This window comes from Oreochromis aureus, linkage group 18, assembly GCF_013358895.1.
Source record: "Oreochromis aureus strain Israel breed Guangdong linkage group 18, ZZ_aureus, whole genome shotgun sequence".
NCBI classification, from domain to species: domain Eukaryota; kingdom Metazoa; phylum Chordata; class Actinopteri; order Cichliformes; family Cichlidae; genus Oreochromis; species Oreochromis aureus.
The window spans coordinates 7,385,804-7,413,583 of NC_052959.1; the positions used below are offsets into that span (position 1 = coordinate 7,385,804).

The window sequence follows — 27,780 nt, forward strand, 5'->3', positions numbered from 1 at the left end:
TGCCCATGAACTGAGAAAAGTCAAGCGTGCAGCTGCCAAGATGCCACTTGCCACCAGTTTGGCCATATTTCAGAGCTGCAACATCACTGGAGTGCCCAAAAGCACAAGGTGTGCAATACTCAGAGACATGGCCAAGGTAAGAAAGGCTGAAAGACGACCACCACTGAACAAGACACACAAGCTGAAACGTCAAGACTGGGACAAGAAATATCTCAAGACTGATTTTTCTAAGGTTTTATGGACTGATGAAATGAGAGTGAGTCTTGATGGGCCAGATGGATGGGCCCGTGGCTGGATTGGTAAAGGGCAGAGAGCTCCAGTCCGACTCAGACGCCAGCAAGGTGGAGGTGGAGTACTGGTTTGGGCCGGTATCATCAAAGATGAGCTTGTGGGGCCTTTTCGGGTTGAGGATGGAGTCAAGCTCAACTCCCAGTCCTACTGCCAGTTTCTGGAAGACACCTTCTTCAAGCAGTGGTACAGGAAGAAGTCTGCATCCTTCAAGAAAAACATGATTTTCATGCAGGACAATGCTCCATCACACACGTCCAAGTACTCCACAGCGTGGCTGGCAAGAAAGGGTATAAAAGAAGAAAAACTAATGACATGGCCTCCTTGTTCACCTGATCTGAACCCCATTGAGAACCTGTGGTCCATCATCAAATGTGAGATTTACAAGGAGGGAAAACAGTACACCCTCTGAACAGTGTCTGGGAGGCTGTGGTTGCTGCTGCACGCAATGTTGATGGTGAACAGATCAAAACACTGACAGAATCCATGGATGGCAGGCTTTTGAGTGTCCTTGCAAAGAAAGGTGGCTATATTGGTCGCTGATTTGGTTTTGTTTTGTTTTGAATGTCAGAAATGTATATTTGTGAATGTGGAGATGTTATATTGGTTTCACTGGTAAAAATAAATAATTGAAATGGGTATATATTTGTTTTTGTTAAGTTGCCTAATAATTATGCACAGTAATAGTCACCTGCACACACAGATATCCCCTAAAATAGCTAAAACTAAAAACAAACTAAAAACTACTTCCAAAAACATTCAGCTTTGATATTAATGAGTTTTTTGGGTTCATTGAGAACATGGTTGTTGTTCAATAATAAAATTATTCCTCAAAAATACAACTTGCCTAATAATTCTGCACTCCCTGTAAAAACATATAGTTAGGGTTGGATCAGGTGACCTTGAACCCTCCCTTAGCGATTCTGCTTTAAGTTCAGACTGCTAGATGTCTTTTTCATGCCCCTCTTTTTACTCTTTAATTGTTGTCTTCTCTTTCTGATAGTTTGTGTTTTGCTCTAATTTCTCTGTGTTCTCTTTTTAATCTTCCCTTTCCCCAACTAACAGGTGAGGCCTGTTTCCTTGTTATTCCTGGTTATGACAAATTAAGCAGATAGTTGATTAATGTAATTCTCAATAATGATGATTAAAGAGATCAGTGGGCAAGTCCATCATCAGGCTTAAAAAACACCATAAACCCATCAGAGAGATAGCAAAAATATTTGGGAGTGGTCAAATCAACAGGCAATGCACTGGTCAGCTCAGCAACACCAAAACATAGAAGACAGAAACCAACTAAACTGCAGACAACTGAGAGAATTATTTCTACGGTTAAGAAAAATGTCTTCATAACATCTAACCAAGTGTACAACACTGTCAAGGAGATAGAGATCTTATACAATCAATAATGAAAATGAGACAAAATAAGATCTTTTACAATCAAGAGATGCCTTCATGAAAGGAAATACAGAGGATTTGCAACAAGATGCAAACTACTGGTTGCACTCGAAAACAGGTAGGCCAGATTAGACTTTGCCAGAAAACATGTAAAAGAGTCTGGATAGTAACTGGGAAAAAGGGAAAAGTATAAAGAAAGACAGAAACAGCTTCTGATCCATAGCATACTGTGTTAATCAACGTGGTGAGGACAGTGTTATGGTATAGAGTATATCTGCTGTTTATTGATGATGTGACTGCTGATAGAAGCAACAGGATGAATGCTGAAGCATACAGGACTAAATGTTGCAAGACCGATCAGGTGATTTCACAGTCCAAATGGATAATGATCCAAATAGTGCTGCAAAAGCAACCCAAGAGTTTCTCAAAGGAAAGAAATTAGATCTTCTTCAATGGCTACGTCAGTCACCTGATCTCAACTCAGCAGAGCGTTTCTTTTAGCTATTAAATACAAAACCAAATGCAGAAAAACTCACAAACAAACAACAACTGAAGGTGACTATGGTAAAGGCCTTGCAGAGCATCTCAAAGGAGGAAACAGCATTTGGTGATATCTATGGGTTATATATCAGTAATTACTGAGTGCAACGCCCCGTGTGTGGGGCTGCACTGCGTCAACGCGTTAGCGCGGTTAGCTCGTTAGCGCCGTGCAGCCCCTTTTCTTTACAACAATATTTAAGAATTATTTTTAATAAAACAATAAAAAGTAATCCGGAAAGAGTGGGGATAATTTTTAAGCCTGTTGTACACTGCTAACATTGGAATTAGTATTACGGTCATTACAATGTTCTAATAACGAGCCAGGTTGTTCTTTGAAAACAGCTTAATGTTCCATCTCTCAGTGTAACAGGCCAGCAGTCTTCTACACCTTCCAAAGTGCTACCCATTATGACAGCAGGTATCAGCATGTTGAAATGCCCCTAGCAAAACAAGATCCAGGGCTGCTGACCTCCTTGCAGAAAAAGGACAAGAGAAGGAATTCGTCTAGCAGAGATTATCTATGATTTATTTCAAATATTTCCCTTTTCATCACTCTGTATCCAGAGAGGCACAAGTGTTTGATTTTCTTCTCTATTGCTCAATGCGAAACACATGTTTTAAATTAAATCTCCTTAGTCAGAATTCAGGAGAAATTCGTTGAGACTGCCTCACTAAATCTGTTGTTTTCCCCTCCAGTGATCCTGATTTTTTTTTGCCACTGTTTAGATCTTGACTGTGCAGCGTTTATGTGTGCACCATACGCGCACTGCTGTTCGGGGGTGTGTGTATCTCTGTACTGTTTGATACATCCCTTCCTGTGTCCAAGTAATTTTAAAATGACCTGAGCCCGAACTGCGCTTATCAGATTGTTCCACAGATCTTTCCCCAGTGTGCATGTTTTTTTGTGCGCATGTGCATGGATGTGTTCACTTGCATGTTGCCATGCATGATTTACATTTGCATGCACTTTTAAATCTGTTGAATTTGCATGCATGCAGCTATGCTCTTGCATGGTGGCGCCAAGCACACAACACAGCTTGTGCTGGCTATTCTGCAGCTTTTCTGCAATTTCCCCCGCTCCTCCTGTTTTCTGAAGTAACTGGACCTTTCTGTGCTGTCCTACCCTCAGACCTCAGAACAGACTTTTTCCGAGGAAATTCGTTGCAAGTGTCGAAACAGTTTTTTTGACCATTAATGTGCAAGATGTTTCCAAAAAAGTTGCAAAAAGCTGTTTGTCTATTACAGTTCTCTAGAACTCTGGAAATGGTTATGCACTAAACCTCTTCAGAGTGAAGTAGTCTTTCACTCCATGTGAAAGAAATTAAAAAATGATAAAAACAGAGAAGAAGAAATAAACGCGTGTGTGTGTGTGTGTGTGTGTGTGTGTGTGTGTGTGTGTGTGTGTGTGTGTGTGAGAGAGAGAGAGAGAGAGAGAGAGATGCAAAGAGGTAACAACTCCCAGCTGTTTTGTCTAAAGACAAAGCACATCTGGATGAAGAGAGAGACTGCCAAAAGAAGCAAAAAATGGGGGTTAATGTTAACTTACGTAATGTTTAAATGTAATATCCTGGTATTTCTTTACATATACATATCCAAATCAAGAACTGTTCTGGAAACCCTCTTGAAAGAATGCCTCACATTCACACACCCACTGACCATCACAGAGATTAAAGCACAGCAAACAACCCATATCTACGCTTAGTTTGTTCTGCAAGAACAAACTAACAGGCAGCAAGAATGTTTGTCTGCTCTTCCACCGCACAGCTCTTAACTTTTTTTATTTTTCCCCCTGTTGCCCTTCATGTGCATTTGCAGATGTTTGCATGTTCCTTGTGGCCTTTTCCATGGAACTGTGAGAAACAAAAGCTGCAGCAGTGTCTGAGTATGATCGTTTTCTGGACATGGATCTACAGAAATCCCCCACAGACTGAAACTCTTTTTCAGTCCATGTGAGAAAAATTAATGTGTGTGTGTGTGTGTGTGTGTGTGTGTGTGTGTGTGTGTGTGTGTGTGTGTGTGTGTGTGTGTGTGTGTGTTATCATGTTTAGATATCTTTGTGAGGACAGAAAATTGGCATGCTGCTATACTTGTGAGGACGAACACCCCTTATGGGGACAAAATGCACAAGTTTGAAGGCTCAAAATGTGGTTTTAGTGTCATGGCTACAGTTAGGTTTTGGTTAGGTTAGCGAAAGCAATTACATGTCTTCATTAAAATATGAAAACGTGTGTGTGTGTGTGTGTGTGTGTGTGTGTGTGTGTGTGTGTGTGTGTGTGTGTGTGTGTGTGTGTGTGTGTGTGTGTGTGTGTGTGTCAGAGAGAGGGAGAGAAAAGCAGAGACTGGTTTACTCTTATTCGGGAGGAAGGTCATTCCTATTCTATGAGTCACCCAGTTTTAAGAGAGACCAGAACACCCCCATCTCTCCATCACACGCACACACACACACACACACACATTGCTCCACTCTTCTCTTTTTAAGGAAAAGCCCTTCCCCATCCAAGACAGAGAGATGAGCTTCACATAGTAATAACTCTGGTCAGCAGCTGGCCTTCTCCTCCTCCTCGTCATACTCTTTTCTGTCTCAGCACTTCTTTTCATCTTCCCACACGGCAGATTCCTGCCTCACCTCCAGCCACCTCTGTAACAGAGGTAAAGTTAAGAGTACAAAGCAGGAGGATCATCTTCAAAAATGTCCTCTCACAGATTCGTTATGTGTTCATGAGTGTCACTTCGTCTAAAGACTGACGAGGTATTTTATGTTGATCCTTGAGGTACAGCTTCAAAGTAAAACTCCAGATTTTCATTTTTATTTTTTTACAGCATCTTCCAAAGTGAGTTAATCCACACGACCACTTCATTTCCAGATTGTTGGCCCTGCCATGTAAAGGATGTACAACTCTGTTCCTGATTTGCCTCCTGTGTTCTGCACTGGATTACACATTAGTGGCAGTGTTAGTCTTTACTGCAAAGGCTCCAGCAGCATAATCTGCAATGATGACATAAATTAAGGCATGCTTTCCATTCACACTGTAAATCTAAGTGTTTGTGCAGATGTGCACAGACAGGGTAAATCCCCTAAAAAAGGGGAGAACTCCCACTACATTAACACATACAAGTAAGTAAAGAGTTCACTTTAAGTACCTCAAAATGTATAAACATGGTGCGCAGAGTCATGCACAGGCTGCCTGTGTTTACACCAGGTATAAACTGCAGAGCTTGGCCTACTAATTGCAAGCAGATCACCAGGAACAGGCAAGAGGGTTGGGTTAGAAGTATGGAGGGGGGGTTAAGTCTGGTCTTTATCCTGTTTTATTTCAGTCTGATCTGCCATATGTCTGAGATCAACTGTGAATACCTCCTAAATGCTTTAGCTTGAGGACCTGAAAGCTCAGCGTGTCCTCAGGTTTGCACCATGTGTTCTGTAGAATACCGATGATAAAAAAAATCAGTGGATTTTAAGATAGAAACAAGTTTTGGCATCCCAAATTAGTGGTGCTTGGCAATGCTGTAAATGACTTGTTGGCCTATAACCTGTCAAGCATATCTGAAATATATCTCTCATCAGTGATATCAAGTCATTTTGCGCCAGAAAGAATATTCCTATGACAAGGCAGAAGCTGCAGTTTGTTTGTTTTTGTTTTTTGACAAAGTGACTTTTATATATCTTTTATTTATTCAGTTAAAAAGTATCATTGAAATTAAAAATGTCATTTTTAAAGAGTGATCAGCCCAAATATAACATCATACTTCTGTAAAGAGAATTAAATTCATTTAAGTGGCCAAAAATGTAGAACACGGAGCCTGTATGATAATGCAGAATCATAAGAAGCAAAGACATTAGACATAAAGAGCACATAGAAACACTGCCAATCAGTTTCTGGCAAACGACCACCTGTTGGCACGACAGGCACTGGGTACACGCACGCGCGCACACACGGATTCCAGCGAAGCCACGGCGCCTCCAAGCGGACAGCGTTGCGCACTGAGGTGCGCTGGGAGGAGGAGGAGGGCTCAAGAGCTCGTAGCTGGGGCTGGACTGGGACAGGCGGGCGAACGGACGGTTCTTCTGCGGGAAGCAAACGCGCATCCAGGGTGTCATTTCCCACTCTCTCTTCCTGTATCACTCGTTCTCTCGGCTTCCCCCCCTGTGGAGATGAGCAGATAATCAACAGATAAACTGCTGACGAAGTTCTGAAGTTGTATAGAGTTTGGGTAAGCTGCACTTTTACGCACAGACTCTTTTTGCCTCTCTGCTTCCCTCTCTCTCTCTCTGTGTGTGTGTGTGTGTGTCGTGAACCTGCCTGTCTCCCTCTTCTCTCCTTCTCTGTCTTGTAATTTACTCCGATGAGCTGAAATGATGGTGTTTGTGCGAACTCTAACTCTCAGGCTGCTGCTCTGAGAACTCACAAACTTCTCGCTTTAAACAAACAACTTAAAAAAATCAGAGAGTGGACGGTAAATTTGTGTAATCTCTGAGTTTTTTTGTATGATATTCACCCGCGCTGAGCTCTAACGCTGTGAGAGCTCCCACTCGCTCGTGGCCCGGGCAGTGGAAGAGGAGTGGGAACATCTGCAGAAGCTGCAGGACTCACAGCCGTTTGTCCGCTAGAGGGACCCGCAGCAAACCGCGTCGCTGACGAGGTGCTGGCTGATGTTCCAGCGTTAAAATAAAATGTAGGCCTGTATGAAAACTCAGTAGCGCTGGTGGGGGAAAATCATTTTGTTTCACAGATACGAGCTCCGCCGGCAGAACAGCTGAGCTGTGTAGAATGACATATATGAATGACATTTGTAGAATTGGAAATTGTGTTGAAAGTTCTTTGTTCTCAGGCGGAAGCTGTTTTCTCCTGTTTTGCGCCGCTAGTGAGTGCGTTTTTCATACTGTGCTTTTGTAGGCATGATTTTTAGCTGGACTTAGTTTAAATGGAATGATGGACAACAGACAATAGTTCTTAGCTTATTTCATTTTGCTTCTGCCCAGCTCATAAGAGCGCCCACAAGGCCCAATGTGCAACTGGTTTCTGTACATTTGTTTTGAATGGCAGAGACATGTCATGTTGAAGCTGTAAAATGTGTGATGCATAAGGTCACTGAGCCTGCCCTCAATGGGTTAACCTTGGTGTCACAGCTCTGGCTTTATGTGAGAGTGGAGAAATCCTCTTGATGGCAGTAGAGTGAGACCTTTGAAAGAATTTGGTTTGAAATAAAAATGTGTGCCTTTCTTTTTATCCAATCAACAGCCTGGTCTCTGGTCTCCAGGTGCAGCCACAGTCTGACCCTGATGTTCATGAACAGTGCAAGGCTGAGGTTTCATGCCTTATGTTCTGAGAATATAATCAGGTCAATACCTCGTAGCTTTGAGCTTGAACTGAACTACTTCAGTCCTGCACAAGTTTTGTTGTTCTCATTGAACTTTGATGGAATCTGGTTGTAGTTTGACAGCGGGTTACGTTTCTACAGTGACACAGTCACTACAGTCATACAGTTATTACATTTTCAAACTTTTATTGTTTTCTTTTCTGTCTTTAGACATAAAAAAACAAGTTTGACTCATGTGATGCTTTCAGACCTCTTACATAACTGCAAGGCAGCCATTTTGTTCACTGTACAACAGTCCCTGCATGTGTTTGTTTGACACTGATGTCGGATGCAGAAAATAAAAAAAAAACGGTGCAGTTTTAAACGGGAAAAAAACACTCTAGATAACAAAAAATTCATATAGTGAAGCGTGCATTTTCAGGGGTTTTTATAATGTGGGATATATTAAAGGCTATTCTCTCATCATTTCTTTTTTTCATCTTAAGAATCTCATCATGCATGTCTTTCTTTGCTGTTTTATGCTGCAGTTGCTACTCACTGAATTAATTTTCAGACTGCAATAACTGAAAAGTGTGTCTCAATGTGCCGTGACAGGAGAAGAGGAAGATGGTGGGGTTAGAGTTCATTCTGGTCGCTCTTCTCTTTGGAGCCCTGACTCATGCCCAGAAACAAGACTGCAACAGTGAGCGCGACAAAACTGAACAGCCACAGTTTCACTAACACAACATGGAACATTTGTCTGATTCAAGTACTCTGTGATGTAACAGGAAGGTATAAGTTTGTGTTTTTGTGTGTTCTCATTTTTTCCCTTCTAGAAACAAAAGTCTGTCCCATAGATGTGTATTTCACCATAGACACGTCGGAGACTGTTGCCCTGCAGGAGTCGCCTCCTGGAGCACTTGTGGAGAGTATCAAGGTTGCTCATTTATTTACAACTCTGTGGCTTAAAACAATCCCTATTGTTGGATTTAGTAAAAGTAACAGCTGTGTTGTGTAATGTTGTTGATGCTGTAGAGGTTCACCAGCCAGTTTGCACAGCGTTTGGATGATGAAGAGCTCAGGGGCGTCGTGCAGATCAACTGGAAAATCGGTGGACTGCACTTCTCCCAGACACAAAAGGTTTTCAGTCGGTTTGCAGCCAAGAATGAATTCATCACGGTGAGTGACACACACCACAAAAACCTTGAATCTTTTAAATACACCTGTTCACTTTTTGTCCAATAGCCAGCTGACCTAATTGGCACAAAGACAAAGACATGAATTTCCTTGTTGTTATAAAGGGGTAAATAATCGATATAGTACACATGCTGAATTCATTTCATAGTAACTTGATATTTCCTATTTGCCTGTATGTTATCTATACAAAGAATGGCAGTAAGGAACATAGTTTTAAATAGCTCTATATTGTATTATTATCACTTTGACCTTTAGCTCAATCAGTTGGGCTTGAAACAGAAGTCAGAGGTCAGACGTGGCATGATATCTGAAACCTTTATATAGTGCTTTATATATATTTACAATACAAGTTATTAGGCTTTTTCTCAATTTCGGACCAATAAATCATTAAGCTGACCTTGAAGAATATAGGGCAAATTTTCACGGCCTGTTAACCTGTGACCCCACAATACACACCTACAAAATTTTATCAGAATTCATTCAAAACTTCTTAATCTAACGTGTTTACAGATTGTCACACCCGTAAACACTACCAAAAACATACCCTTTGGTTACACCAGTTGGGCACTAAGGAAACACGAGAGTCCATGGGGATCGACTCTCTTTTAGGGTGAGCCTTAAGTGGCCACCCCAGGAACTGCAGTTTCTGGTGGTAGTTTTTCACCTGTGGAAGTTGCTGCTTGAAGAAAACCCCCAAAATAGAGAGACGGATAAATTCAGTTCAAGTTCATTTTATGTATTAGCACCAAATGAAAACAACCGTTACCTCAAGGCGCTTTATATTGTAAGGTAAAGACCCTACAGTAATACAGAGAAAAGCCCAACAATAAAGAAACCCCCCCATGAGAAAGCACTTGATGACAGTGGGAAGGAAAAACTTTCTTTTAACAGGAAGAAATCTCCAGCAGAACCAGGCTCAGGTAGGGGCGGCCATCTGCCCTGCCTGTCTGGGGTTGAGGGGAGGTAGACAAGACATAAACCACCTTGTGGAAGAGAGCCAACTACTAATAATAACTAATGATTAAATGCAGAGTGGTGTATAAACACATAGTGAGTTAAAAGAAGTGAATGAAGAAGAAACATTCAGTGCATCATGGGAAGCCCCCAGCAGCCTAGGACGAATGCAACATAACTAAGCAAGGATTCAGGGTCACCTGATCCAGCGTTAACTGTAAACATTTAAAAAAGGAAAGTTTTAAGCCTCATCCTATCAGGCTTCTCCTTTAATGTTTCTGCTGAAAGCAACCCATATAACATAAAATAACACCAATTTTATAGCTCATCCTTCATGATAACGCCTCTGATTTTCTCTGTTTCCAGGGTGTGAGTGGAATCGATTATTTGGGTAAAGGGACCTACACTGATTGTGCCCTCAGAGCCATGGCAAGGGAGATACAGAGCTCACCCTCATACCCCAAGGCCCTCCGATTTGCTGTTGTCATCACTGATGGCCACGTGACTGGAAACCCGTGTGGGGGTATTAAGGTGGCAGCAGAGGAGGCTCGTGACAAGGGCATCCATATCTTTGCTGTGGCAGCATCGAATAACATAGAAGAGCCTGGGCTGAGGGATATCGCCAGCTCTCCAGTGTCCCTCTACAGGAATGAATATGCAGCTGTGAAGTTCAGCCAGAACAGAGTCATGATAGATACCCCAACTATTGATCGAATCATCAAGACAATGGTAACTTCCGAACACACACGCATAAACAGTCACAGCTACTGACAGCTACTGCTAACGTTTTGTTTCCTTTGTCTTCACAGAAACATCTGGCATATGTAGAGGTGAGACACACCTGAGAATCAGAAGAGGATCAATTTATGAGCTGCCTTCCTTTATCTTCACTGACTGTTTCTCCTTGTGTCTTGTGAACCGCAGTGTTACAATGTGTCCTGTCTGGAGACAAAAGGGCCTCCTGGTCCAAAAGGCCACAGGGGACAAAAAGTGAGTTTAACACACACAGAAACACACATGCTTAGAGCATTTTAACCTAGGTGACTGATCCTCACAAATGTTTTCTCCTCTGAACTCGATGACGGCAGGGAGCTAAAGGAGACCATGGAGAGCCAGGACAAAAAGGAGAGAGAGGTCGCCCAGGAGACCCCGGTATCGAAGGTCCAATCGGTCAGCCCGGTATCAAAGTAAGAAGCCACACTTTCGCCTACCCATCATCCTCATCAGTGCAACTCTTAATATTGATTTAGGCTTCATAATGACACATGGTTTTCTTTGTCTCTTCTCTGTAGGGAGAACCAGGTCTAAAAGGCGAGAAGGTGTGGCTTTTGTATTTTTTTAACTATGGAGATGTTTGAAAATGAATGAAAGTAACGTCTGCGTTTATTATACCTAAAATGACTGCTGATTTTTTGTCTGACTACAGGGAGAGATTGGAACTCAGGGGAAAAAGGTATGTCTTATCTAACTGCATCTCTAAATAATCATTAATGCTGGAAGATGATTTGCTTTTCTTATCTAACTGTCTCCTCTTTGTTCTCATTAGGGTGTGGCTGGCATCCCAGGACGCAATGGGACAGATGGGCAGAAGGTAGGACTCAAGCAGTCTTCACTTAATAAATGCTCTTATTTTGAAATGAAGCTCCAGCTTTGGATCATGGGATGCTTTTCTGATGTATTTGTCATTGTTTTTAGGGTAAAATTGGGCGAATCGGCGCTCCAGGCTGCAAAGGAGACCCAGGCGACAGCGTATGTCACTGATTACTATTCAAAACTATTATTACATACTATCTATTTATGGTCTGTTTTTTGATGGTTTGCAGGGTCCCGACGGTCACCCTGGAGATGTCGGTGAACGTGGGCCTCCTGGAACTGATGGAGACAAGGTAGATGGTTGCTCCTGCTATAAAAATATATAAAATTAAAAAATCTATAATTTGTTCAACAGGTGATGAAAGTCTGCTTTATTGTCTTTAGGGAGATCCTGGGCGCCCTGGAAGATCTGGCCCGCCTGGCCCAGACGGAGATACTGGACCAAAGGTAAATTCTGTACCAGCGAACAGACGGAATAGCAGCATGGAAGTCACATTAGTATGATCAGTGTTGGAGGTGAGAGACTAAACTCTGGTGTTTCATCCGCAGGGAGAGAGGGGAAGTCCTGGATCACCTGGTATTCCTGGAGCGAAAGGAAACTCTGTAAGATGCATCGCCACATAAATAACAAAGACACACTCATTCACCTGCTTCAAGGCGCTGATTGCTCTGTTGTGTGTTTTTAGGGAACCCCTGGAGTTCCAGGTGTTCCAGGCGAGAAGGTGAGAACACCTGTTTCATTTGCCAACAGTCGTTCTCCTGCGTGCTTTGTCTTTATGTGACATCACAGCTGCCATGCCTTTTTTTGTTTGTAGGGTAGAAGAGGAGACTATGGTCCAAAGGGTTCACAAGGGCCTCCAGGCACTAAGGGAGAGAAGGTATGTCTTTATGTACACACTGACACAAATCGTAAATGTCAGGTTCAAGTTTCTTTATTTGTAGCTAAGGGCGGTTTGGTCTTCAGTAGGTAAGCAACCCACGACACACACATGCAAAACACAAAACAACAGATAAGCAAAAGAAATGAATAGCACTAAATAAATGGTCAACTCTGCATCATGAAGGATATCAAAGCTGTGATTTGTTCATCTGGTTGATGGTTGCTGGAACAAAAACGTTTTTATTGCATGCTGTTTTGTACTTTCAACACTGCCAGCCTTCATCAAGTAGGAAGAAACTGAAAGTCAGTATACAAAGGATGCGACTGCTTAAAGTAAGATCGAAGCAGCCGACCGCTGGAACTGTCTGGCCTCAGCTGTGGCTCACCAATCAGCCTTTTAGACCAATCAGCTTAACTGAGAGAGTTTTTGTTGCTTACAGATATCTGACCTGTGCCACCAAGGAAAAGGATAGCCTAAGAAAAAAAAGTCGAATCTCTTTTTTTATGCACAGCTCCAAAGTATGCTTGAAAGTCCAATCAGTCAGTAAAGGCTCCAAGATTTTTACAAGACTTTTTTGTAAGTAAGTTGTTGTGTTTTTTACATGTCACACTGACATCTACTAAATCATCCAGGACAGCGCTGTGGTTGGTCTTGTTGTCCTATCCCACTATCTTCTACATCAGCTGCGTGATGAATTATTCGCATATCCTCAAATGATTTATCTCTTAAATGGGTTTTATTATTCCACCACTGGGAGGTTGAAGGGTGTTTTTTACTGTGTTTCAGGGTGAAAATGGGCCTGAGGGCCAGAGGGGACTTCCCGGTGAAACAGGAAGTGATGGGGCAAAGGTAATATGAACTGCGGTGTCACATTCATTGTTTCATTGTCATTGAACACTATACACTCTTGAGCTCTTTAATCTACTTGCACTTTTCTTTGTTCTGAACAGGGTGACGTTGGCTTGCCAGGACCTAGGGGACCAGCAGGCCCATCAGGAGAGCCAGGAAGACTCGTGGGTTAAAAGTCACATTTGAGAACTATATTTGAAAGTCCCTTAAAGACACATATGTTAATTCACTCTCCATTTACTCTGCTTGTATTTCAGGGTAGCAGAGGTGACCCTGGTGATGCTGGACCAAGAGGAGAGCCTGGAAACGTTGGACCAAAGGTTAGACTCTCCACGTTTGTTTCTGTGGTAGCCATCTTCATAGATGGAGTTTCTATAGCTGCAGTTCCTTGTTTTGACTCTTTGTTTTATCGCTGCTCAGGGAGACCGTGGAAGAGCTGGCTTTAGCTATGCGGGATCAAGAGGAGAACCGGTAACTTAGAATCAATGCATTAACACTGCTTATAGTTTCTGCCTGACATGGCCAGGTGATGAAATTTTCCCCGATAATACGCAGGGTGACAGAGGAGACAAGGGTAAGCGTGGACCTCGTGGCACCAGAGGTGACTGTGGTCAAAAGGGTGAACCTGGACTTAAAGGAACTCCAGGACAACCAGTAAGTAGCACCTCGGATGAAGTTTGAAGTTTCTATTTCGCTCAAAGGAAAGCTGTGTGATTTATTTCCTTCCAACAGGGCGAGACAGGGTCCCAGGGTGAACCTGGACCAAGAGGCCCAAGAGGAGAACCTGGGCGTGATGTGAGTACACAAAAAGAAACAGTCAGATCCAAAATGTAGTTGCATTCGCAGTGTGACATTTCGCATTGTCTTTTTGCAGGGAGATCCTGGCCCTGAGGGGGATCCCGGCCTCACTGTGAGAATATTTCAACCAACTGCACTTTTATTACGTCAGCACAAACACATAATGATGATTTAATGATGTTTCCTGTCTTTTCCTGCAGGAATGTGACGTCATGAACTACATCAGAGAGACGTGTGGCTGCTGTGGTGAGTTTGTTTGCCCCTCTCTAAACATTCATGACATCAGACTGCTCTGTCAGATTGTCAGACCTTCACAGCGTGCTGCGTTTTCATTTCTAGACTGTGAGAAACGTTGCGGACCACTGGACATCGTGTTTGTTATCGACAGCTCAGAGTCAGTGGGTCTCACCAACTTCACCCTGGAGAAGAACTTTGTCATCAACACCATCAGCAGACTGGGATCATTTGCCAAAGACCCTCAGTCAGACACAGGTAGATACAGCTGTCAGACTTTAAGTTCACATCTTTACAAGATGACTCCCAATTAAACCTGTTAATAAGATAGCCATGCTTGTTTCCAGGCACTAGGGTGGGAGTGGTTCAGTACAGTCACAGTGGAACCTTCCAAGCCATCCGGCTCAACGACCCCAAGATTGATTCTTTGTCTGCTTTCAAGGTCTCACACAGACGGACACAAACACATGTGTCAATAACTTGAATAGAGTTTATTTTTAGAGTAGAGAGGAGATTGTTCTTTACACCAGATGTTTTTGTTTTTTAATGAACTAGGCTGATCAGATGTGACATACTTAAGTCTGCACGTGTTCCTCTCAGTACGCTGCTTAGTAGTGTCTGAGCTGCAGAACATGGAATTCACCATCATAATCATGTGTCTGGCCACATATGATGTTTTTCTTATTATAAACAAATCAGAAAACAATACAAATGATGATACAGGTTGATCCAGCCACTGTGACGTCACCCATTGGTGTGGCGACTCTCATTTTAAAGCTTTCAGTTTTACATTTTAGCCAGTGCTAATTTCAGTTTTTTAAAAGCACATGTCTCAGGCCAGGGATGGATCAGACTCGGATCTCGGATTTCAAGTTAATACTGAAGCAACTTGCAAGTTAGAAGGCTACTGCGCACACAGACATGCCTCATTAATTTTATTTTCAATAGAGCTTTAATCAACAAACGCAACAGCACGTTGGATGGAAGATTTGAAACTTAGTACTGAGATTTTAAACTAGTTAAGAAAGTGTTTTCCAGATATCGTAAATCAAGTTTTAAAAAAAGCAGAGTGATTTTCCCGGACCTCTTCACAATTGAAGCTTAGAATATCTTCCCCCTGCTGGGCATTAGAAAGAATGCAAGAAGTGTAATCCAGCTTCTCTCAAGCTATTGTTTGTTACAAGTGCTGATTAAATTTGGTAAACAAGTTTAAATTTGAACTTGAATGCGGTTAGTGCAAATTATTTTATCCTATTTTATTACATTAGGGTGTGTCTAAAAAAATGGGAATAACTTCTGAATCTGAAAAGTGATGTCAACACAGCGGTACCTTAACCTGCATTCTTACTAATGGCCAGAAGGGGGCAACTCATCTGGTTGCAAAAAGAAATCTGACTCTATAGAAGTTCATGGGAAAATATATCCACTTATCACTTGACTCATAGCCTCAAAAAACACTTCACTGTCGACTTCATGGTCTCATGTGCTAGTTTCAAGTCCTATTTAATAATACACTTTTGTTTGTTTCATTTCAAAAAACCAAGGCAGCAACTGACAAAATGATCAAGTTGAGACTTTAAAAAGGGATTCAACAAATCACTGGGTGTCATTACAGCCCATAATTTCACCTCAGCACATATTACCATCATTTTTTTTATAGAACAAGGCCGTAGACAGACATCCTGAAACGCCTTTGTAAAAATAATGGTGGTGATGTCACGTTATACACCACAGCAAACAACTTTCATAATGTCGCCTCCATTGCTCAGGATGCAGTAAAGAATTTGGAGTGGATTGCAGGAGGTACGTTCACGCCGTCTGCTCTGAAGTACGCCTACGACAACCTGATCAGGGACAGCCGCAGAGCGAAAGCCAACGTCACTGTCGTCGTCATCACTGACGGACGTTTTGACCCCAGAGATGACGACAATTTGCTCACCTACCTCTGCAGGTGCTACTGGGGCTGCGGTTTGAGATTCATTTTTTGTGAAAAGGATAATTTTTATCTCATCGATTGTGTTTGTGTGAACCGATGCATGTGAGCAGAGATCCCAACGTTGACGTGAGCGCCATTGGTATCGGAGACATGTTTGAGCAGATCGAGGAGAATGAGAGTCTGAAGAGCATCGCCTGCCAGAGGGACGGTAAAGTAATGGGCATGAGACGCTTTGCAGACCTAGTGGCAGAGGAGTTCATTGACAAGATCGAGACCGTGCTCTGCCCAGGTAAATTCACAGAATTATTCATTATGTGCAGTTTGTAGTGGACTAACCATCTTGTTTTGTTCTTCATGTTTTGACATATTCTCTATCTTTGTTTTAGATCCTTTCATCGTGTGCCCTGATCTGCCTTGTAAATCAGGTAGGATTTTTTTTAAGTCTTAGTGTCCTTTTGTAGCTTCACTTATTCCTATAACATTTAGACCTGGATTAAGAGCTTTATTACGGGCCACTACGCTTCAAATTAAGTACTTTTTGTATTGCCTTATTGAAAGTTCTTCCATCGAGATACTTTTACCTATTTATACAAATCGCCCTACATTTCTCTTCAGTGGTGGCCATTTACAACTTAAATACCGATAGATTTGCCTTCTTCTTGAAGCATACTGCCCCGTTAGACTGCATTAGGATTTGGTTGCAATTTGTTAAACCGTGCGAGCAGTAGGTCAGTAGAGATCATTACACCTCCTTTGTTTTGGTGCGATGACATTTTTCGGCTCAATCTAAGAATTTTCAAGCAACTCAGTGTACCTCCGACATCTCAGTTGGCTCTGTTGGTGCCTCGTGTTTGTGGGACCATGCCCACAATGTTATTCCGCCCACTCGTTGCAGGAGGGGGCATCTCTGTGGGGCAAGCCCCACCCCCCTGGAAGCCACTAGCCGAGGAAGGCAGCCCCTCATTGGTCCCCACCTCTTTGGAGGGTGTGACCAGCCTGCTGAACGGCCTGAGCGAGCAACAGTATGGGATTGGTGTGGCGACCATGGCGTACACAGCCCAGAGAGCCAAACTCGCCCAAGGAGTGGACAGGCAGCAGTGGACCCAGCTGTTCATCGACTCCTTCAAATATGTCTATGGGGACATTATGGGGGACCCAACGAAAGCCATAGGACTTTGCTAATGCTAATATGCTAACCATGCTACCTCGCCATTATGGATGCCATTGACTAATAAGCTTACTGCTGGACAAAGAATAGAATTTATTCAAACTGTGGGCATTGTTTTATTGTGTAAACTATGCAGGTGAAATATACACCTGGGCTGAACTGCATGATACGAAGCTGGTCTTTTACTAAGCTTTCAGAGAACCCTTTGTGTGAATTGACTTCAGTCAACATGTGGATTCATGATCCCTTCTGGCCTCAGAATATAAATATACATATAAACATTTATGGATATGGCACAGTCATCCTGAGTCTGTCTGTTAGTAATATGTATATAGCACGTATTCCAGAACATTTTCAATTGAAATGGAAAATGAATGTCATGCATTTGATGAAGGCAGATTTGTCTATAGAGCCATTCTTGTTATTCGGTTACAGTCGCTCCTTGATGGAGCCTCATTTTCACTGTGAATCACGAGCTCTCTGAATCACTCCGATGACAGTTTTTTTGCTATTTTGCACATATCCATGGTTACGGCCTTTATAGTTTTTTTCCCTGTGAATGAATCACGTCGGTGAAAGGCTGTTACATGTGGAAAATATCTGGTTTTACACATATCACAGCATACTGTATATGAGTCAGAGGATGGTGTATGTTGATGTTTGGTTAAATGAATTGGCACCGACTGTGAGGGAACTATTGTATGATGTGACCTTGACTGGTGCATGTTTTTTTGGGGGGGCTTGCATGTGGCTTGGCTTGCAAAGTAGGATGACTAGAAGAAAATGACCACAGAGTGGCTTCAACCAAATGTCATGTTATTGTTTTAGCTCTGTGACTGCAACTTGCTGATGTGAACATTGTTCATGTTGTTCATTTTGTTTCCTGTAAAATGGGATATATTCATATATTTTTTATTTTTATTTTAATGTCTTAAGAGAATAAACTCAACGAGCAAACAAAAACAGTGCTTTATTGACAAGGCCGGTCAGAATCTGAGAAGGCTACTCAAAGAAATACTGAAAGAGCCGGACTGCAGCTGGCATGCATGGAATTACAGCATGTTGTTGTTTATATCTATATACATATTTTTGTTGTTGTTGTTGCTGTTGCTGGCTTTGACTTTTGAGCATCTGTTTTCCAGCTGTAGCTCACCGAACACCCTGCTATATATGTATGTGTGTCTGTTCCAGAGCCTGCTGTGGCTGCTTGTGTTCAGCGGCCGGTGGATGTGGTGTTCCTCCTGGATGGTTCTGAGAGGATGGGGCTGGAGAACCACCGCAGGGCCAAAGAGTTCATTGAGAATGTGGCGCGCCGTCTCGTCCTGGCTACTGGCGAAAATGACGATAGGAATGCCCGCCTGGCTTTGTTGCAGTATGGCAGCCCCTCGGAGCAGACGGTGGAGTTCGCACTGACGCATAACCTCACAGTGATCTCCGATTCACTAGCAGGCGTCACCTACATGGATTCTTCCTCTGCTTTGGGCAGCGCTATCATCTATGCTGTCAACAATCTGGTTTTTAAGGTATAACAAATATACACAGTTTACTCATTTCCATATTGAGGGCATTTTTTTTTTTTTTTGAGAAGTCCAGACCACTCGCTCCAGCTGTTTGAGGTGACACGCAGCTTGTGTGATGGCCAACACACACTTGTAACTGTAAATGGCTGACAGTGCTTTATGTCTAAATTGTTGTGTTACTTAAAAATTAACCTAAACACAGAGACTTTTAGAGCCTGCCTCATGTGGCCAGATGAGGTACTGCAGTTTTTGGCATTTTGGTGTGTGTTTTATTTTGCAGTCCTGGTGGTTGTCTTTTTTCCTTTGACTCCCTGGAGTTTTCATTGATTGGCTGACAACCTTATAGCATCACTACTGCCACTATGACTTCCCGTTTTTAGACTTTACACAAGCTTTTTACATGTTACATGAGCTTTAAGAGCAACCCCAGCTACAAAGACATGTTTGCGCTAAAATATGTGCTGTGCTTTCAATAATATATATGTGGTATTAAAATATGCCAAATGTGTTCCTTTTAAGCACATTTTATATAAAACCGATTTACCAGTAGGCCGCCATTTTTATTTACTTCTCAATGCACTCTGGGTAGTGATGTCATACGGTTGCACCGCATCGAGTTCACAGTTAGCAGTGCACTGGAAATAGATTCTGTTCAACCTTTCCAGTTTGAACCAGAGCAAACCGAGAGAGGATGAAAATAGTCAACCAGTACTTTAGATGAAGATGAAAACAATCCGTCACACGAGGACGCGAGAGTGAGGGAAAACTACTGGTGTGTATGCGGCTACTGAGAGCATTTATTGTAAAGAGTTCAATTTTATGGCAGCAGCTATCCATGGTATTGCATAACCGCATGATAAAAACATTAATAGAATTCTAATTTTTATTAGACAGTGAAATTACGATATTATTTTTACAGATTCTCCATGCAACACAGTGCACCAAAACTTTGAAGCCGAATGTCTTAATCCAGATGTTCTTTGGGCAGCCCTTGTTAGTCTCCATGAATACGGGTCTACCAAGTGCTGGTCTACCAACTCGTAACCAGGTCACTAATAAGCAAGTTAATTAATACCGTTGCTACACTATAAAAAACAAAACAGGTTAGCTGAACGAAAGACTGCGGTCAAGTGAGCCCTCACTTACGAAGTCACAGTCAAGCTAGCCGCCCCGCCAGCCGCACCTAAAATGTGGTTGCACTACTCTTACGTATATTACGGTACGGATGAAGACCGGCTAAGAAACGCAGTCTTTTGTGTCCTGACACTATATTACTTTACAATCCACTCCCAAATTTGGTTCATCTCCACTTTTCACCCCATGATCCAAAGCCAAAATTACTGTACAATTCAGAGAAAATTAACAATAACATTTAACCAATATACAGTACTGTACTTTTATAATATCTTCATTTTTGACCTCAGATTACAGGAAAACTGTAAGAGGTGACGCAGATATTTCACTGGATTCTGACTCTGGGTGACCCCCACTCTTCACCCTGTGATCCACAGACAAGTTTACTGTATGGTTTTTGAGAAAATTGATAGTGAACTTTACCCAAATTACTGTACTGTTTTCTGATTAAATTAAATCCTAATCTATTACTGAACAAAATGAGTTCATTCAAGTATTTACTTAACTACAAGAAATTTCTTTCCACACAAAATTTAAATTTTCAAAACATCATTCACACACCACCTCAAGTAGCAACTTTAGTTTTAGACATTATTTATTCAGCGCTTAATCACAACAATAGTCACCTCAAGGCACTTTACATAATAAGTTAAACCTTACAATAACATATACAGAGAAACACCCAACAATCATATGACCCCCTATGAACAAGCACTTTGGCGACAGTGGGAAGGAAAAACTGTCATGGTTCTGGGTCGGTGACCCAGTGTTTTTGATTTTGTACTCTTATTTTTGATATTATGAATTATGACAGTTTGTTTTGGTTTCCCAAGTGTTCATTCTGTGCTCCCTCTGTTTTCCGTCGTCCCTGCCTGTGTATCCCCTCTAGTGTGGTCAGGTCCCTGTGTGAAGCCCGCGTCTCGGAGCGTGTGTGTGTGTGTGTGTGTGTGTGTGTGTGTGTGTGTGTGTGTGTTTCCTGTTTTATTTTGAAGGTCCGTGTCTTATGTGAAGGTGTCCTGCTTTGCTTCCCTGTCTCGTCAGTCCTGATTTCTCCCAGCTGTGCCCTCCTTCTGTGTCTCATTCCCCTCGTTACTTCCCAGTGTATTTAAACCCTGTGTTTCTCTGAGTCTGTGTCGCGTCGTCCCTCAAGCTGTGTGTTTCCTTGTGTGCCTCCCCGTCAAATGTAAGTTTATATTTCCCAGTTTAGTTTTGTATGCTTTCCCCCTGCCAGCAATAAAGCTGAGTTTTGAGTTCATCCTTCGAGTCTGAGTGTCTGCACCTTGGGTCCTACTCCTGCCTGCCACACAGCGTTTCATGACAAAAACTCCCTTTTAACAGGAAGAAACCTCCAGCAGAACCAGGCTCAGGGAGGGGCGGCCATCTGCTGTGACCGGTTGGGGTGAGAAATTACATTTCTCATATTACAGATTTCTCAGATTACTATTATACAGTTTTGATATATTGTTATTCATTATCTGTCATCACACAAATCAACCCAAAAAATCAAAAAGGAAATACTTAAAATACGTGCTCAAAGCAAGAATGTTATACATATTGTGTTTTACACATGTGTTCCTCAAAACACCAATAATAACTATAAGCAGATTATTCTAGTAGTTTTCACTGCATGTGGAATTAGGTTACACAAAGCACACACTTCCACTCTGTCTTCTGAGCGCTGCTGAGCTGTTCATTTGTCATGTCCAGGCATTCAGAATGGAACCAGCAGTTGCAGTTATCACACTGAATCTGTAAACAAATAACATATGAGTTTTCATAAACACATGAAGTAAATAATTCTATGATTTCATAAATTACAATCCTTAACAACACAGAGTCAAATACTTTGTTGTAGTCAAAGGAATTTGCAAAGAAAAGCGTCTGGACTTCTTTAAGTTGCTTGAAGACGTTTCACCTCTCATCCGAGAAGCTTCTTCAGTTCTAAGGTCAAATGGCCGAGAGTCCCAGATTTAAACCCAGTGGGAGTATCCCCCCAAGGAGGGACAAAGGACCCCCTGGTGATCCTCTAATCACATGAGCCAAGGTGTGAAAGCGGGTGTGGGACCTAATCAGCCAGGGTTTCGGGTGAGCTCATTGTGAAACCTGGCCCCACCTTGTCATGTGAATTCCTGAGGTCAGATGGCCCAGGATGTGAGTGGGTGTTAAGGCGTCTGGGGAGGGAACTCAAAACTGGATTATAGATGGCAGACAGTTGGTGTCGTAAACCACCGCCTCTGTTCAAAGATGGTCGCTCACAGTGGCCATAGATGGCCTCTTTCACTCCTCTTTCAAACCATCTGTCCTCTCTGTCCAAAATGTGAACATTGGCATCCTCGAAAGAGTGACCTTTATCCTTAAGATGCAGATGGACTGCTGAGTCTTGTCCTGTGGAGGTGGCTCTTCTATGTTGTGCCATGCGCTTGTGAAGTGGCTGTTTGGTCTCTCCAATGTAGAGGTCTGGGCATTCCTCGCTGCACTGTACAGCATACACCACGTTGTTAACGTTGTTAACTACGTGGTGTATGCTGTACAGTTGTTAACAACGTTAACTACGTGGTGTATGCTGTACAGTTGTTAACAACGTTAACTACGTGGTGTATGCTGTACAGTTGTTAACAACGTTAACAACGTGGTGTATGCTGTACAGTGCAGCGAGGAATGCCCAGACCTCTACATTGGAGAGACCAAACAGCCACTTCACAAGCGCATGGCACAACATAGAAGAGCCACCTCCACAGGACAAGACTCAGCAGTCCATCTGCATCTTAAGGATAAAGGTCACTCTTTCGAGGATGCCAATGTTCACATTTTGGACAGAGAGGACAGATGGTTTGAAAGAGGAGTGAAAGAGGCCATCTATGGCCACTATAATCCAGTTTTGAGTTCCCTCCCCAGACGCCTTAACACCCACTCACATCCTGGGCCATCTGACCTCAGGAATTCACATGACAAGGTGGGGCCAGGTTTCACAATGAGCTCACCCGAAACCCTGGCTGATTAGGTCCCACACCCGCCACACCTTGGCTCATGTGATTAGAGGATCACCAGGGGTCCTTTGTCCCTCCTTGGGGGATACTCCCACTGGGTTTAAATCTGGGACTCTCGGCCATTTGACCTTAGAACTGAAGAAGCTTCTCGGATGAGAGGTGAAACGTCTTCAAGCAACTTAAAGAAGTCCAGACGCTTTTCTTTGCAAATTCCTTTGACTACAACAAAGTATTTGACTCTGTGTTGTTAAGGATTGTAATTTATGAAATCATAGAATTATTTACTTCATGTGTTTATGAAAACTCATGTTATTTGTTTACAGATTCAGTGTGATAACTGCAACTGCTGGTTCCATTCTGAATGCCTGGACATGACAAATGAACAGCTCAGCAGCGCTCAGAAGACAGAGTGGAAGTGTGTGCTTTGTGTAACCTAATTCCACATGCAGTGAAAACTACTAGAATAATCTGCTTATAGTTATTATTGGTGTTTTGAGGAACACATGTAAAACACAATATGTATAACATTCTTGCTTTGAGCACGTATTTTAAGTATTTCCTTTTTGATTTTTTGGGTTGATTTGTGTGATGACAGATAATGAATAACAATATATCAAAACTGTATAATAGTAATATGAGAAATCTGTAATATGAGAAATGTAATTTCTCACCCCAACCGGTCGCAGAAGATGGCCGCCCCTCCCTGAGCCTGGTTCTGCTGGAGGTTTCTTCCTGTTAAAAGGGAGTTTTTCCTTCCCACTGTCGCCAAAGTGCTTGTTCATAGGGGGTCATATGATTGTTGGGTGTTTCTCTGTATATGTTATTGTAAGGTTTAACTTATTATGTAAAGTGCCTTGAGGTGACTATTGTTGTGATTAAGCGCTGAATAAATAATGTCTAAAACTAAAGTTGCTACTTGAGGTGGTGTGTGAATGATGTTTTGAAAATTTAAATTTTGTGTGGAAAGAAATTTCTTGTAGTTAAGTAAATACTTGAATGAACTCATTTTGTTCAGTAATAGATTAGGATTTAATTTAATCAGAAAACAGTACAGTAATTTGGGTAAAGTTCACTATCAATTTTCTCAAAAACCGTACAGTAAACTTGTCTGTGGATCACAGGGTGAAGAGTGGGGGTCACCCAGAGTCAGAATCCAGTGAAATATCTGCGTCACCTCTTACAGTTTTCCTGTAATCTGAGGTCAAAGATGGGAATATATAGAGTACAGTAGAGTAAAATGTGCAAAGTTTACTATCACTTTTCTCAAAAACCGTACAGTAAATTTGTCTGTGGGTGACAGGGTGAAGAGTGGAGATGGCCTAGAGTCAGAATCCGGTGAAACATCTGCGTCACCTCTTACAGTTTTCCTGTAATCTGAGGTCAAAGTTGAAGATATTAAAAGTACAGTACTGTATATTGGGTAAATGTTATTGTTAATTTTCGCTGAATCGTACAGTAATTTTGGCTGTGGATCATGGGGTGAAAAGTGGAGATGAACCAAAACTGGGAGTGGATATTAAAGTAAAATAGTGTCAGGACACAAAAGACTGCGTTTCTAAGCCGGTCTTCATCCGTACCGTAACATACGTAAGAGTAGTGCAACCACATTTTAGGTGCGGCTGGCGGGGCGGCTAGCTTGACTGTGAGGGCTCACTTGACCGCGATGAACGAAAGCACCTATACTGCCGACAACCAATACATGTCATCTGCCCAGAATGCATTGTGCGCGAAAAAACATGGCTTCTCCCACGGCTCCAAAATAGTTTTTAAACAACAAAGATTTAATGAATAACAAAAAAATTGTAGTTATTCTCAAGCATGTTTTTATGTTGTGGAGATAATTTCTAACATATTTAGAGATCTTGTCATAATAGTCGTGGTTCCTTTTAAGATAATTTGGGACCTAATCATTCAAAACCTTGTACTTTTAAACATTAAAAGCTAACCTAAACTCCCTCTCCAAGTAAAAGTTGCTCCTCCTTCGTGTGTAACTGTCGCAAGTATGGAGCAACAAATGCTCAAATTATATACCACTTTATTATTATTATTTTTTTATGTTGTGTTTGTAGGGTAACAGTCGCTTGTCGCGCCGCAACGCTGAGGTGGCCTTCGTGTTCATCACTGATGGCATCACAGCCAGAGAGCAGCTGGATGAAGGTGTGAGCGCCATGAAGAGAGCGGAAGGCGTTCCCACAGTGATCGCCATGGGAAGCGACACTGATGAGGAGGTGCTAAAGAAGGTGGCGCTCGGAGACACGTCAGCCATCTTTAGGGGAGACGATTACGCCATGCTGAACAAGCCGGCCTTCTTTGAGCGCTTCATCCGCTGGATATGCTAGAGAGGAACTGTAAAGCTAGAACGAGAATTCATGGGAGGAAAGAAGGACCAGCTCCTTCAACGTACATGTAAACACACCCTCACAGACCACACCTCTGTGGTCACTATCATTACTGGATGGAAGGCACTGAGGGGGCTACATATCCTGTCATTATGGGTGAAAATTAATTTCCAAAAAGCAAAAGCAGTCTATGCAGGACCAACACACACACACGCGCACACACACACACACACACACACACACACACACACACATGAAGACACAAAGACATGCAGTATCATTTGTATCGCAGTTGTTCTTTTAATCTCAAATCTATATTTTCAGCCAAAGACCCTCCCAAAGGAGGGGTACGTGATTTCTGAATGTGTACCACTTTATCAGTAGGCTTTATTTTGTATTAATTTTTAGTTTGCTGAAACACATTTTTCCTTCCTCTCTCACAGACGTGTGCACACACACAGTCCTTTTTTCCAGGAAGTCAGTATTTACTTAAAAGGTGCTAAAGTAGAAAAACAAGGACAAAGCCGTTTTATTTGGTATTGAATGTGTTTTTTACTTCATGTTATGCTGTAATTGTAGTTTGATCAGGGCATAAAAACATGTAGACATGTTTCACACACAAACGCATATTCAGTAGATAATTGCACATTGATTAACACACAAGCCTAAATGAACCAAATCTGTAAACCTGACGTCCAAATAAAGCCTATCATTGTGAACCCAGCACTGTCTGTTGTGTCTGGCAGCCTGTTTGTAATTTCTTTGACACCAGTGACTTTCCTCGGCTTTACGCAGTAACTGTTAGTCAGCTTGCCTCCTGCTGGATCTGCTGAATAATGACTCAAACCAATAAACTAGTTCTTTATATGTTTCATGCTCATAACTCTCCGTAACTAACAGCGGGTTGTATTTTTCCCCCCAGTCATCCAGAGCAGGTGAGACATTAAAAGACAGGGTCAGCTTCTCTAGCAACCATGTGGATTTAAAAAAGAAAAAATGTATAGACCACACCAGCAACATTTACATCCATAGCCTATAGACACCAAAGAGAGGGGTGTATAAGAAGGGTTAGCAGGAGTATGAACATTATCAGCTGTCAGATTTTTTATTCTTTTGGGACGATGTTTACATTTTAGTAGAGATGGACCGATCCGATATTACGTATCGGTATCGGTCCGATACTGACCTAAATTACTGGATCGGATATCGGTGAAAAATAAAAAATGTAATCCGATCCATTAAGTATCAAAAAAAGCATCTCACAAAACTTGCAACACGGCGTAACTCGGCTCATAACCGTAGCACGTCGGAGCAGTATGCCTCATGGCTGTGTGTATTTGTAGCCTTGCTACCAAACCAGCATTTCATCTCCGAGGAAGTTATCCCAGAGAGAAGTAAAGCAAGTGTGTAAGTTCATCTCTGAATGTTTGTAAAGCGTTCCCATGTTAAGCTTAACAACCGATATATGGAGCGACTGCCTCTCTCTCCCTCACCTTCCTGCCGTTACTTCAATCGTGAAACTGCTTAACGATCAGCTGATCGGCTTTTCTGTCAGGAGTCTGTCTCTCTTCTTTGTTTTTGGCCCACTTTGCACCAGAAAGAGGAAACCAGCAGCTGAACAACAGCAGCACCTTTAAGCTTGATAAGCTGTTGTTAGAATTTATTTAATATTACTTTCTACACCAGGATCCTTTTCTACGTAGCTAACGGCTGGTAACTGTGCAGGGGCGGATCTAGCAAAGTGCAGCCAGGGGGGCCGATAGGGAATGAACAGGGAAAAGGGGGCAGAAAGACATACTTTTCTTTCTTATTCTCATTTAAAATATGTAGCTTTTAATAAATAATTATCTGAATCTTACACCCAAAGTTTTAATCTGATGTAAAATGTATAGAAGTCCATTACTATATATAGTAACTCTTAAGTCTATATACCCTAGTAAGCTATAGTACTTTTTCCTTTGGGAAGGTACCGTCTGTGAATTCTGCAATTCTGTTGAAGAAAGATGTTGAATCTATTTAATTATTCTTGAAAAATAATTTATTTCTGTGCATTTTTTTCCACCCTGCATCAAATTAAAGTTGATTACATCGATTAAGCATCATGAGGTGGAGGGTGGGTGGTTCCCTATTTTTTTTTTTGTTTTTGCTGGGAGTTTGCAACCCTATTAGTTTGGTTGCTTAATATTTCTGCTAAGTACTCTTTAAAATACCAGAATAGGGAGGATGGAGTAGGTTTAAGTTAGGTTTTAAGTTAGGTAAGGTTTATTAGATTGATCAGTGTTGCTGAACTATGAAATATTTTGGGTGCAGTGTATTTTTTACACACAGGTATAACAGAATAGCTTTAGTGTTGTTGTTTATTTAAACTTGAGTATGAACTTATACAAAATGCAGCAAGATATTAAAAAAAACAGTGTTATTGATTAAAAAACACAATATCGGATTCATATCGGTATTGGCAGATATCCAAATTTATGATATCGGTATCGGTATCGGACATAAAAAAGTGGTATCGTGCCATCTCTACATTTTAGTAGAGGTAGTCAGATCTTTTTGAAAGGTATTGAGTGGTTTCGCTTTCCTGAGCCTTGACTTGTTGCGAATAGACTGACCATGTATGATAAGAGTTTTTAGGAGTAGCTTAATTATTTCTTCCATTTCTTTTGTTT

General features: G+C 41.9%; 1 protein-coding gene across 2 annotated transcripts; it reads left to right on the top strand.

Annotated features, from left to right (window-relative positions):
- Nucleotides 1-6,242: 6,242 nt before the first annotated feature.
- col6a2 (collagen, type VI, alpha 2) lies at nt 6,243-25,835 on the top strand. Of its 2 annotated transcripts, XM_031756041.2 has the most exons (32): nt 6,246-6,435; nt 8,137-8,224; nt 8,358-8,458; nt 8,557-8,700; nt 10,039-10,401; nt 10,482-10,502; nt 10,597-10,662; nt 10,761-10,859; nt 10,965-10,991; nt 11,099-11,125; nt 11,219-11,263; nt 11,368-11,421; nt 11,496-11,558; nt 11,650-11,712; nt 11,815-11,868; nt 11,952-11,987; nt 12,081-12,143; nt 12,933-12,995; nt 13,097-13,159; nt 13,253-13,315; nt 13,416-13,466; nt 13,551-13,649; nt 13,728-13,790; nt 13,870-13,905; nt 13,994-14,039; nt 14,133-14,285; nt 14,375-14,469; nt 15,797-15,978; nt 16,074-16,252; nt 16,350-16,388; nt 18,323-18,654; nt 24,842-25,835. In XM_031756041.2, the coding sequence occupies exons 2-32, from the start codon at nt 8,149-8,151 to the stop codon at nt 25,109-25,111; spliced, it is 3,036 nt and encodes a 1,011-aa protein (XP_031611901.1). In that variant the 5' UTR covers nt 6,246-6,435; nt 8,137-8,148; the 3' UTR covers nt 25,112-25,835. The 2 variants fall into 2 exon arrangements, with proteins under 2 accessions (XP_039457938.1, XP_031611901.1); XM_039602004.1 differs by lacking the exons at nt 18,323-18,654; nt 24,842-25,835 and adding an exon at nt 16,859-18,110 and having other exon boundaries at nt 6,243-6,435.
- The last annotated feature ends 1,945 nt before the right edge of the window (nt 25,836-27,780 follow it).

Excerpts from the sequence above, each read along its gene's own strand:
- col6a2 (XM_031756041.2), top strand. The coding sequence starts at position 8,149 with ATGGTGGGGTTAGAGTTCATTCTGGTCGCTCTTCTCTTTGGAGCCCTG. Across the intron at positions 10,860-10,964 it reads TCGGTCAGCCCGGTATCAAA|GGAGAACCAGGTCTAAAAGG; the intron begins GTAAGAAGCCAC and ends TCTTCTCTGTAG. Across the intron at positions 14,470-15,796 it reads ATTCTTTGTCTGCTTTCAAG|GATGCAGTAAAGAATTTGGA; the intron begins GTCTCACACAGA and ends TCCATTGCTCAG.